The sequence below is a fragment of the Thamnophis elegans genome, chromosome 2 (assembly GCF_009769535.1).
Source record: "Thamnophis elegans isolate rThaEle1 chromosome 2, rThaEle1.pri, whole genome shotgun sequence".
In the NCBI taxonomy this organism is placed as follows: Eukaryota; Metazoa; Chordata; class Lepidosauria; order Squamata; family Colubridae; genus Thamnophis; species Thamnophis elegans.
The window spans coordinates 162,257,806-162,270,785 of NC_045542.1; the positions used below are offsets into that span (position 1 = coordinate 162,257,806).

The 12,980-nt window shown below is 47.6% G+C and overlaps 1 protein-coding gene across 2 annotated transcripts; it reads right to left on the reverse strand.

The window, feature by feature from the left end:
• Positions 1 to 5,368: 5,368 nt before the first annotated feature.
• On the reverse strand, positions 5,369 to 12,554 carry LOC116502776 (zinc finger protein 501-like). 2 transcript variants are annotated; one of them, XM_032208702.1, is made up of 3 exons: positions 12,470 to 12,554; positions 9,467 to 9,580; positions 5,369 to 7,499 (listed from the first exon to the last, which is right to left on the reverse strand). In XM_032208702.1, the coding sequence occupies exons 2-3, from the start codon at positions 9,540 to 9,542 to the stop codon at positions 6,049 to 6,051; spliced, it is 1,527 nt and encodes a 508-aa protein (XP_032064593.1). In that variant the 5' UTR covers positions 9,543 to 9,580; positions 12,470 to 12,554; the 3' UTR covers positions 5,369 to 6,048. The 2 variants fall into 2 exon arrangements, with proteins under 2 accessions (XP_032064593.1, XP_032064594.1); XM_032208703.1 differs by lacking the exon at positions 12,470 to 12,554 and adding an exon at positions 11,987 to 12,071.
• Between the last annotated feature and the right edge of the window lie 426 nt (positions 12,555 to 12,980).

Here is a 12,980-nt window from a genome sequence, read left to right on the forward strand (position 1 = left end):
ATGGGAGGAAGCTAACTGCTTCCATTCTCTGTCCATCGGCTCGTCACAAGAGACCATCCAGACAGAAACCCAATATTTTTACTGTTGCCTTTGTTACATTTGTGTTGTATTTATTCCCTCATCCAAATCATTGATGAAGATGTTGAAGAGTACTGGGCTGCTTTCCCAGCTGCCCCACATTGCTGGCTCATATTTAAGTGGTGTAGAACCAGAGGTGGGTTCCTACCAGTTCGCACCTATTCAGTAGAACCGGTTAGTCAAATCTACCGAACCGGTTAGAAGAGGTTCCACCAGTGGACCCGGAAAGCAGGTCACACCTACAGAAGAGGTTCCAAAATTTTTTGAAACCCACCACTGGTGGGTGTGTAATGTCCCGCAGTTATCTACGCATTAATAATGATCTAGTAATATTTCCTTATACATTTTAGGGACCTTTCCTTACATAATTGGTGTTTTCTTTCATACTTTTGGATTTCTAATTTCTGTTTCAATTAGTTGGCAATTGCTAAAATCAATCCCACGTGAAAAAGTATTCAAAGCCTTCTTGATTTTAATTGTCTATTTATTCCTGCACATTGTAATATTTATTCATTTACATATCTCTGTTTTTCCACTGTTGTGCAAACACAATTCCAGCAGCTGCTAACATGTGTAAAATTAAATATATATTATACTCCCTTTCAAATAGCCAACAAAATATTTCTGGTTTTAATTCCATATCTTGCTTTACGATTGCTTCCAACCACTAACTTCTGAATAGCTACTTGGACCGATCTAAGTACTAATTCATAATTTCATATCCGGTCACATGGGCAGCAAGCCACTCCCATCCAGTCACATGGGTGGCAAGCCACTCCCACAAAGGAGGCCACACCCACAGAATAGGTTCCAACAATTTTTGAAACCCACCACTGTGTAGAACCTTGCCCAATCAGGATTTAGTAAATCCTGACAGTACTACAGATTCAATCTGATTTCTTTGTTCTCGCCACCTGCATGCTCATCTCCCACCTGGGCTATACGAGTGGTGCTGTAGAAGTGGCTACTCAGTGCAGGCAGACTGTGAAGGCCTGAGTGGAGATAGTACTGTAGATTGCATCTCAGTCCTAGCTGGAAATGAGTGTCTCTCAGGCATTATAAAGTGGCATTAACACTTCACGTGGTCTTGATTCTATCCCTCTGTTTATGCAGCTGCTGCACGTGGCTGGCTCATATTTAAATGGTTGCCTAGGAGTTAATTTAATTGCTACTCCAATATGACTCTAGGAGGCATAGCTAGAACAAGAATTTAAAATGGCCCACCCATATAATATGAAATAAAATAAAATCCAGAGAAAAACAGTCCAATCTCACAAATCACCACAACCCACAACATCTGAGAAGCAGTCAGGTTTTAAGGATTTATTTAAACCAGTGTTTCTCAATCTCAGCAAGATGTCATGGACACTTTAACTTCCAGAATTCCCCAAGCCAAGAATGGAGGTCTTATGGATTCTTAGGAGAATATCTTGACATGCTGGTTTCTTGGGTTTCATTAACGGCCATTGCTTAATAATTGGTGGAACCTGGAACATGTTGATTCTGCTGGATTATTTTTATTTATCTATTAAATTTATACACTGCCCATCTTACTATTGGGAGTAAGTTGTATGGGGTGGGCAGGAAGTCCCTCCAACAACCAAGCCTTCCCTAGATCATGACCTTATGGATCAGTGTTCTCCAGTGCACTGCTCGGTGAGTCCAAGCGTGGGTTAACACAGCCTATCTGCCCTTGGACTGAGTGATGTTTTTCTCTTGACCACGCCTCCCTTTGCCTCACCATGCTCAGTTTAAAAACTCAGTCTGCCCGTTGGGACTGTTTTAGGAGTGCTCCAGTTCAAAGACAGATAAGCTGGGGTTTTTCCCAAATTCTTGGACCACCTTGATTCATCTTTACATTCAGTGATTTGTGCAGGTTCGTCTTTGAGGCTGAGAGGGCACCCGGGCCAGCCCTGTCACCGCTGGTCGCAAGCGGTCCAGGGTGTGCGAACCGCTTGTCCAGCGGCTGCTGGCGAGCGGTGGGGGTGGTGGGAGGCCTTCCAGGCATTGCACCCAGGCTCCCATTCCCGACCGCTATTCCATGGAGGCTTCGCAGGTGTTTTCGCCGCTAGCTGAGACGGTTTCCAAGCTTGCCCGGCAACAGCGGTGACCGTTAGCCGCTTCACGCGCTTTTCCCTGAGGCAGTTTCCCTGAGCTTGAAAATTGGCGGGAGGAGGCTGCGCGTACACTGACCGCCATTTTACTGCTCCGGAGCGAGGTCGTCGAGAGAGGCGGTTAGCACTTCGGGAGAGCGAAGATTACTCAGCAGCCCAGGGAGAGGCTCATCTTCACCCCTCAGCGACAGCAGAACACTGCAGGGAGGTTCGAGGCTAGTCTGGGGCGCCAGCTGGCCTTTCCCTCCAAAGCTAAGTCTCGGGGCTCCAAGGGCGGTGGGAGGAAGGACCCTGTCCAACAGGCGGCCCTTCCCTCCTGAAGAGTCTGCTAGGGTGTTTCGAGCCGGCTGGCCAACGCGTGTGCCCATCCCAGCAGCAGCTAGCTTCCAGGCCCCGTGCGCGCCCTGAACATGGCTGAGGAATGCAAGGAGGCCTTGGAGGAGCAAGCAGGGCCCTCCAGCAAGCATAGCAAGCTGGATCCCATAGCTAGGAAAGGCAAAGGGCACAAGGGTTCTAGTGGCAGATCTTCCCCAGGGACTGCAGGAGCCACCGTGGAAACCAGGGAGGGCGGCGGAACCTCTTCCTACCCCTCGCAGCAGGGATCTTTCCCCCTCTGTTCGGGAGGCCCAATCCCCAGGGGGCAGCGAATTCCTTTCTGGGGAGGAGTATGGATCCAGGGATCCCTCACCAGAGGCTTCCTGGGGTTACCCTGATTCCCCTAGTTCTTCCATCAGGGAGGAACATGACTCCCTTCAGGATACCCTGCGTGAGGAGGGCGATTCTAGCTCAGGCAGAGCTGGCCACCGCAGGCCTAGCAAACATCGCCCAGGAAAGGGCAAAAGTCCGGCCCTCTCGGCGGAGATGAGGGACGTGATCTCCTTGGCTATTTCCCAAGGGATCGCTGAGGGGATCAAGCATAGGGGTTCCAGAAAATCTAAGGCCCCCCAAAAGAAGCATCAGGCCCCCACTTCTAAGGAGCCGGCTTCTACATCTGCTTCATCTTCCTCCTCTAACTCTGATTCTTCCAGCTCTGAGCAGGAAGGGGCTGAGGGATTCGTCCTGTCTGAAGACGAAGACCTTCCCTCTGACAAGCCGGCCTTCACTGGCCTTTTCAAGCCGTCATTATTTAAATCGATCCTGCACAAGGCTATGACGGCTACGGAACTAGGCCCCACTTCCAAGCCTGAGACTGCACAGGCTTCTACATCCAAAGATCACAAGCATGGGCTATTTAAGGAAACGGTTTCTGCCCCGGAGGTCATCCCTGTACCTGACCTCTTTATGGATATGGCTCAGCGTCAATGGCTACAACCCGGCACGCTGACCAACCCCACTGGGGGGGGGACAAGACCCTTTATGCTGTAGAAGGGAAAATGGAGGACATTCTGAAGTTCCCAGAAGTGGACGCCCCGACAGTGTCCTTAACATCTAACTCGAACCTACCGGCTGAGCTTCTGGAGGGATTGAAAGCAGAGGACAAGAGGTCGGAGAAGGCGTGCCACAAAACTCACATGGCGTCCGCCTGGGCCATTAAGGCATCCACCTCGGCCTCATTCTTTACCAGGGCTACCTTGTTCTGGTTAAGGCAGCTCAGATCTAGGCCACCGCCAAGAAATCTAGGTGGCGCCATGAGGGTACCTTCCCAGGGTATCCGAGCTGGCAGCTCTTTCTGTCAGGGAGGACTTGTGCATAGTTCACCCCGACAGGGTCATTCTGAGACTCGATCCCTCCTTTACCCCGAAAATTAACTCTCTGTTTCACAGGATTCAAGAGATTATATTACCTAACTTCTGTCCTAATCCTTCTCACCCTAGGGAGCGTGAATGGTATAAGTTGGATGTGAGGTGTGCCGTGCGTATCTATGTAAAGAGGACTAAGGAATTCCACCATTCGGAGGCGTTTTTCATCTCCTTCCTTCCTGTGTCCCTTGGCCACAAGGTCTCGTTGCACACAGTGGGTCGTTGGCTGCACGCTTGCATCAAACTGGCATATGAGCACCAGGGCAAGACGGCTCCGTGCCAGGTCACCACACACTCCACTAGAAGCACAGCAGCTTCAGCGGCCTGGGCAACCCAAGCATCTATTCTAGACATTTGCAGGGCGGCCACGTAGGTTTCCCCCACCGCCTTCATTAAAAACTATAAAATTGACACCTTTGCCTCAGCCGAAGCCTCCTTTGGGAGAAGAGTGTTACAAAGATCAATAGCTTGGGCATGTCCCACGCTTGGAGTCTCCGAGCAGTGCACTGGAGAAAGACCGTTGGCTTACCTGAACGGTCGTTCTCGGGACACTGCGAGAAGAGTCCAATCCCACCCGGGGTGTTTTTCTGGCATGATGTGACTGTATTGACTGTACTTGCTTACAGGACTGTCTTACTTCGTTTTTAAACTGAGCATGGTGAGGCAAAGGGAGGCGTGGTCAAGAGAAAAACATCACTCAGTCCAAGGGCAGATAGGCTGTGTGCCCCGAGAACGACCGTTCAGGTAAGCCAACGGTCTTTTTCTTCAAACTTGGCAACTTTAAAGATAGGTGGACTTCAGCTCCCAGAATTCCTCACAGCCAGCAGGACCTCACCCTTCCTGTTGTGACTTAAAAAAAAAAAGTCAGGAATTGAAATAAACAATGTTTCCGGGCATCACAAACATTTTTGTATATATATAAAAAAGGCCATAGATTTCTCTCCTTTTTTAAAAAAATGTGGTTGACTTTTATCGAATTAAGTCTCATTTTTACAACTTTGGAGCTTTGCTACTTGAAGATGCAGTACATGTGGATCAGAGGTGGGTTCCTATCAGTTCGCACCTATTCGGTAGAACCGGTTTGTCAAATCTACCAAACCGGTTAGAAGAGGTTCCACCAGTGGACCCGGAAAGCAGCCACACCTACAGAAGAGGTTCCAAAAATTTTTGAAACCCACCATTGCCCCCCCCCCCACAGAGACAGACAGACTGACACAGAGCGAGAGAGAAAGAGAAAGAAAGGAAGAAATAAATAAATAAAAAAAGAAAAAAGAGTGAGAGAGATGAAAGAAAAAAAGAAAAAAGGGACAGAGAGACAAAAGGAAGGAAAGAGATAGATAGATATAGAGAGAGATAGAGAGAAAACACATGGCTGGCAAGCCACTCCCACCAGGTCACATGGCCAGCAAGCCACTCCCACAAAGGAGGCCACACCCACAGAGTAGGTTCCAAAATTTTTTGAAACCCACCACTGATGTGGATAACCAAAAGGTGCTTTTTCCCCCCTGCACTTTCTACCTCCTTTGAAATTGTTTCCCTAAAAATATAGAAGCAGAACCTAAAGAAGGATGAAGTTTTAGGATCCTTAACCATCTAAGAAATGGCTAGCACTGTCCAAATATAAGGGTTAGGGACTATGAGAAGCAACAGAATATTGCAAAATGGTTAGTGTAAACCAAGGGCCTCCAAATTTGGCAACTTTTAAGACTTGTGGAATTCTGGGAGGAGAATTTGGGGAGATGAAGTCCACAAGTCTGAAAGTTGCCAAGTTTGGGGACCTCTGATGTAAAGTTTTCCAGTAGATTTCGGCTCCTCTCCACCAATTTGATCAACCCCATCCTACAGAGTTTATTTGGTAATTAATGGATTTAGAATTAACGTTGCTTTCGGCTGTTTTCATGTTTATAGCATCCGAATGCCTGGCTCTATGATGCTCTACGAAATGTGGCCTTGTATAGAAACTTTCCCCGCAGTAAATGCATTTATAGGGCTTCCCTCCAGCGTGGGTTTTTTGATGGACGACCAGATTCGAATTTAGATTGAACCTTTTTCCACACTCCGAGCACTGATACGGTTTCTCTCCCGTGTGGATCCTCAGATGTCTAATAAGAGCAGAGTTACACGTGAAGCTCTTGCTGCAATGGAAACACGCATACGGTTTTTTCCCCCGTGTGGGTTCTCTGGTGGACGTTGAGCTGTGAACTCACGCTGAAGAATTTGCCGCATTCCGAGCACTGGTACGGCTTTTCTCCCGTGTGAGTTCGCTGGTGGGCGATAAGGTTGGAGCTTAAGATGAAGCTTTTCCCGCAGTCTCCACAACGGAAGGGTTTCCCCCCCGTGTGGATTCTCTGGTGGCGAATGAGCCCAGAGCTGCAGGTGAAGGTTTTGCCACACTCTATGCAATCAAATGCCTTTTCTCTGTGTCTTTTCTTGTGAGCTCTGAGACTCGACCTTAGAGAAACACTTTTGGGACAGTCGGAAGATTTATAAGTTTTCGTACCAGCGTGTATTCTCTGGTGGGCGTTAAGGCTCGCCATCACACTGAAACTTTTCCCACACTCTGAGCATTCATAGGGCTTTTCTCCCCTGTGGGTCCTCCGATGCACACTGAGTTGGGAGCTCACACTGAAGGTTTTGCCACAATCGGGGCAGTCGTGGGGTTTCTCCCCCTTGTGGGTCTGCCGGTGCCTGCTGAGGCTCGAATTGCAGCTGAAGGTTTTCCCGCAGGCCGCACATCTGTACGGTTTGTCTTCCGTGTGGATCCTCTGGTGCCGAACGAGGCTGGAGCTGCAGGCGAAATTTCTCCCACAGCGAGGGCAGGGATATGGTTTTTCCCCAGTGTGGATTCTCTTGTGAACAATGAGGTTGGAGCTCTGGCTAAAACTTTTCCCACAGGCCAAGCAAACGTAGGGTTTCTCACCTTTGTGGGTTCGCCTGTGGGCAATCAGAGCCGATTTCTGGCTGAAACGTCTCCCGCATTCAGAGCACGCGTAAGGTTTTTCTCCCGTGTGGATTCTTCGGTGGGAAACCAAGCTTGATTTCAGACTGAAGTTCCTCCCGCACTCCGGGCAAGCATAGGGTTTTTCTGCGGTATGGATTCGCTCGTGGGCGACACGGCTTGAGAACTGCCGGAAGCTCTTCCCACACACACGGCATCTGTACCGTCTCTCCTCCAAGTGGATTCTCTGATGAGCAATGAGAGTTGATTTCTTGCCAAAGCTTTTTCCACAACGACGGCACTTATATGGTTTCGCTTCGGTGTGGATTCTCTCATGAGCGGTAAGGTTGGAGGTACTGGTGAAGCTTTTTCTGCATCGGCTGCACACAAGTTGTCTCTTGTCTTGATCTGCATTGCTTATATCGCCTGGTCCATTATGAAGGGGCTGAGTTATAATTTTACTTGTCTGTTCTTCATTGTTTGGCTTGATTTCCAAATTCTCTTCCTCCTTCAGAGTGTGGAAATCGGATTTGCTGAACAGTTTCTCCCGTACGCCGAATGGTTCAGAGTTATCCGAACTGGAAATGGCCTCCTTCTCCTCTTCCTCCTGAGCCTTCGGCCTTTGAACTACTGAAACAAGAAGTTAAGTCAAGTGAATATCCCATATAGATGAGGAAAAATATTTTTTCTCCACTCTGATAACAAAATTGAAACCCCTTAGATACAACACCACCATACCAATCAGGCATATTGGTGACTTTTTCAAAAGATGGGCGCTGTTACACAATGTCATGCAGGTAGTCCTTGACTTATGACTCCAAATGAGCCCCATTTCTGTTGCTAAGCGAGACAGTTGTTAAGTGAGTTTTGCCCCATTCTTGCCACAGTTGTTAAGCGAATCATTGCGGTTGTTAGTAACACAGTTGTTAAGTGAATAGAAATAGCACTTAGACTTATATAACACTTCATGGTGCTTTACAGACCCCTCTAAGCGGTTTACAGAGTCAGCCTATTGCCCCCCAACAATCTGGCTCCTCATTTCACCCACCTCAGAAGGATGGAAGGCTGAGACAAACTTGAGCTTGGTGAGATTTCAACTGCCAAATTGCAGGCAGCCAGCAGTCAGCAGAAGTAGCCTGCAGTAGTGCACTCTAACCACTGCGCCACCTCGGCACTTCCCCATTGACTTTGCTTGTCAGGAGGTTGCGAAAAGCCCTGAGGCACCGCAACCATCATAAATATGAGTCAATTGCCGGTTACCGATTGGTCTCTGGATACGCTTCAAGGTGCTAGTCGCCACTTATAAAGCCCTTCATGGTATTGGACCTGGGTACTTGAGAGACCGCCTGCTGCCAATTACGTCCCAAAGACCCATTAGATCACACAGGGTTGGCCTCCTCCGGATTCCATCTATCAGCCAATGCCATCTGGCTACTACCCGGGGGAGGGCCTTCTCTGTGGCAGCGCCGGCCCTTTGGAACGAACTCCCCGCCGAGATTCGGACTCTCACCTCTCTCCAGGCCCTCCAAAAAACCGTTAAAACCTGGCTGTGTCGGCAGGCCTGGGGTTGATGAGCTCCCTTCCCCTCTCGATTGTGTGTCTGTTGGTTATTTTAAATGCTTGTATTTGTAGTTCTTGTGTTTCCCTTCCCCTTTTGGGTTTGTGAGACGCCCTGAGTCCCGCCGGGAATAGGGTGGCATATAAATAAAACGAAACCTGAAACCTGAAACCCGAAGTACCTGCATTGTAATCTCTTGACCATGGGAGATCCTACAACTGTCGTGAAGTGTGAAAAATGGTCATAAGTCACTTTGGTCAGTGTGGTCGTAACTTCAAACGGTCACTAAATGAACTGTTGTAAGTCGAGAACTGCCTATACAATGTAGCTGGGGGCCTATATTTTTAAAGAGTGCAACTAGACAGTGGCTTCTGCTGGGAATGGTTAAAAAAAACACAGTGTTATGGCCTGCCAGCGGTCAGTGGAGCTGGCAGCAGATTTGGACAGTGAGGAAGATGGGCCAGTCTTGGAGTCTGGGGAAGGCTCTGATGAGGGCTCTGTGTCGGAGGCAGAGAGTGGGACAGAGCTGTATGCCAGTTATCAGCTGCCTTCGGAGTCAGACATCAGTGAGGCAGATGAACAGCTGGAGCCTGTTCCGAGTGTGCGCATGCACAGAGTTGCCAGACAAAGGGAACAGCTAAAGAACAGGGGTTAACTTGGGACTAAGGCCATAGTTGGACGATGAATGGCCCCTCCCAGAAGAAATAAAAGAGGAGCGAAAGGGGAGTGGAGTTTGCAGGAGGCAATTAGTTCACTTAGTTGGTTCGTGACTCTCCGAGACTCCTTGCCATATTTTGCAGATATCGGCCTGTCAGCTCTCCAAGCCAGAGAAGGTCTGTGACTGTAAATCCTCCCCTGAAAGACTTTGCTGGATGTGAATGAGCAGAATTCACAGTAAATTAATACAAGGGTTTTTTGATGGGACAAGGAGTTTGCTTCATGCTCTTGGGAAGCCTCGGTCAGAACTAGCAGCATCTGGAAGTTGAGCAGTGAATGGTGAAGACTTGGGTCACAATAATTGAAAGACAATCCAATTTACCTTGGCACTCTGAATCTATGTTCTGGAGGACGGGACTTTGCTCCATTAAAGACTCAGGAATCTCTCCTAGCTCCATCAAACGTGGCTGTTTGGGAAACCACAATGCCTTCACAGCTAGAAAAAAGAATATTAAAAAAGATTTTAAGAATGCTGGCTATTAAGCTGTCCATTCTGGCAGAGGGATTCTGGGAGTTGAAATCCACACCTCTTAAGAGTTGCCAAGGTTGACCAATACTGGTTTAGATTTATACTCCCATCTACACCTTTCCTAACTGCCCCACAATCTCTTTACACACAGCCTGCACAAAATGATCCTTTTTAAAAAAATAAATAAATGGAAAAATAAAAATCATGTCAAACAGAGGCCCGAATTCACCCTTTTCTTTGGCTTCAGACAATTTGGAAGAAGTTTTAATAGCGGGGAAAGCTTTTAGCAAAATAAGCTAAAAACAAAAATTCAAACGGTCAAATATTGTGAGAATTTATGTCAGAACACAAGTAACTTGTAAGGCTAGATCAGAGCTCGATGGCACTGCTATTTTAAATTACAAATGTATGGATGTTGAAAAGCACTTAATTCCGTGTGCCCCATCTGCATAAGAATAAAAAAAATATGAGGACCTATATAGCAGATGTTAGATTTGTTATTGTGGTTAGTTGCGAAGTTGTGACCCCATGGACAACGTTCCTCCAGGCCTTCCTGTCCTCTACCGTCCTCTGGAGTCCATTTAAGCTCACGCCTACTGCTTCAGTGACTCCATCCAGCCACCTCATTCTCTGTCGTCCCCTTCTTCTTTTGCCCTTAATTGTTCCCAGCTCTTAGGCTCTTCTCCAATGAGTCCTTCCTTCTCATTAAGTATTTGAGTCTCATCTTCAGGATCTGATTTCCTTCTAAAGAGCAGTCACGGTTGATCTCCTCTAGGACTGACTGGTTTGATCTCCTTGCAGTCCAAGGGACTGGCAGGAGTTTTCTCCAGCACCATAGTTCAAAGGCCTCCATTCTTTGGCGCTCAGCCTTCCTTATGGTCCAACTTTCACAGCTTTACATTGCAACTGGGGAAACCACAGCTTTGACTATACGCATTTTTATGTTAGATTACCCATTGTCTTTTATGAAGGTGGTTAATGCAGCATACATAGCATTCCCTCCTATTTCCCCCCCACAACCACCACCACCACCGTGCTACAGAGTTGAAGAAGCTTCTTGGATGAGAACCGAAATGTCTTCAAGGAAAAACCGGAAAGTCCACTTGCCTCTTGAAAAAAAAAAAGCACCTTTGGGACAACCACCATACAGGGTAGGCTGAAATGGAAAAGAGACATTGGCCCCAAAGGTACCAAATAGAGCCATGGCCTTCATGCCATCCAGATCATTTTAAGACTACGACTTATCATTTTATCATATGTATTGGATTTGTGTTAAAGCAAAAAAAAAAAAAAAAAAAAAAAAGGGCAAAGATATACATATGGCTAGAAACGATGATAGGGATACAAGTAAATTTTAAACCCGAACTGTTCTTATTAGGTATAATATCAGAAAAATTAGATAAGAAAAGTATATATTTAATATTTTCGGACTATAAGACGCACTGGAGTATCAGCTTGCGGAACAGCTTGCCTCCAGAAGTTGTGAATGCTCCAACACTGGAAGTCTTTAAGAAGATGTTGGATAGCCATTTGTCTGGAACGGTATAGGGTTTCCTGCCTAGGCAGGGGGTTGGACTAGAAGACCTCCAAGGTCCCTTCCAACTCTGCTATTGTATTGTATATTACATGCTGTACACAGCAACGAGGATTATATTCACACCCTATTGGAAAAATGAAGAAAGACTGCAAGATGAAGAGATAATTAAGATACCGGACTGTGCAGAAATGGATAGACTGACATTGAAAATGAAGCAGAAAGAAGACACAGAGTACTATCAAACATGGAATCTATTTTACCAGTGGTTGGGAAAAAGAGGGTGGAGATTAAGAATAAAATCAGTATTGTTCAGCAAATTAAATACCCAAACATGATGTTTACTAAGCACTAAAATGTAATTAAAAATCAATAACATTACACACACACACACACACACACACACACACACACACCAATTTCCACAGTGCCCAGCTAGAGAGCTGTGATCCAAAATTACTCCATGATTTCAGCCAGGGACATGTCTATGGAGATTCTCAGTCATCCAAAGTCATGGTTGTCCCCAAAGATGCTTTTTCAAGAAGCCGCTGGACTTGTTGTTTTTTTTTTCCTTTGAAGGTGTTTCGCTTCTCATCCAAGAAGCTTCCTTCAGCTCCGAAGAAGCTTTTTGGATCTTCTGAGCTGAAGAAGCTTCTTGGATGAGAAGCGAAATGTCTTAAAAAAGCAGAGAGACAGAAAGTCCAGTGGCCTCTTGAAAAAGCACCTTGAGTCAGCCAGGGTCAGTTCCCCTGAGCTTATACAGAGTTATTTTGTTCTGGCTCTCAAAGGTCTCCTGAGCCAAGTAACCAAAGGGCTACTTTGGTGGATTTGAGGCTCACCTCCTGCTCTGAAAGGCGATTCCCAACCCCGCGGCCGGCGACCGATGGGGGCTATAGTCTAGATCCCGGAATTGTCTGTGTTTGTTTGTGTGTGTGGTGTGTGTGTGTGTGTGTGTGTGTGTGTGTGTGTGTGTGTGTGAGAGAGAGAGAGAGAGAGAGAGAGAGAGAGGAGAGAGAGAGGGAGAGAGGGAGGGAGAGAGGGGAATCCCCTCGGAATTCTACTGACGTCACGTTTGAAGTTGCTTGCATTGTAGCTTTCTCCTTTGATGTTTGCGGCGATCATTAGAAATGATCGCGGGAAGGGCGGCAGTTCGGGGGTGGGAGTGTTTATTGAACCCCCGTGGAGTGGGATCTGGGGGTGCGTGGGTGAAAAGACCTTGGGGGAGGGAGCTCCTTCCTGACCGGAGGGATCGGAATCCCCCCACCCCCCAGCAGTGAAGCAAAACCGGATTCCCCCCCGGTTGCGCCACTAAGCCCGCTTACCTCTCTCCGGATACAAAACTCGCCGTCCGGCTGGAAGATCGTCCTCTTCCTCCCCAGATCAATAGCGTCAAGCGAACGAAGCCGGCCTGGCTCAGCAAACCGAGCCGCGGTCCAGAGCCCTCTGCTGATCGCCGGCCTCCATTGCGGCTTGTTCTGCCGCTGGGTGAGCCGACGGTCCTCTGAGCACGTGCAGACGCCTTCTCCAGGGGACACATTTTTTCCTTGCGGCCGATCGGGTCTTTAGGCGCCTTCTGACCCGAGTCGTGTGAAAACGCCTTTCTCCTGGAAGCAACTTGAATTTCACTTAAAAACCGAAGACTCCTGGATTTGTGCGAATAAGAGCTGTTTCTGAATCAGAATCAAGCTGGGGGGGACCTTGGAGGTCTTCTAGTCCAGCCCCCTGCTCAAGCAGGAGACCCTATCCTATTTCAGACAGGTGTCTGTCCGGTCTTTCTTCCAAAGAAGCACCCATAACTTCTGGTGGCAAGATAATACGGAAGATCATAAGATC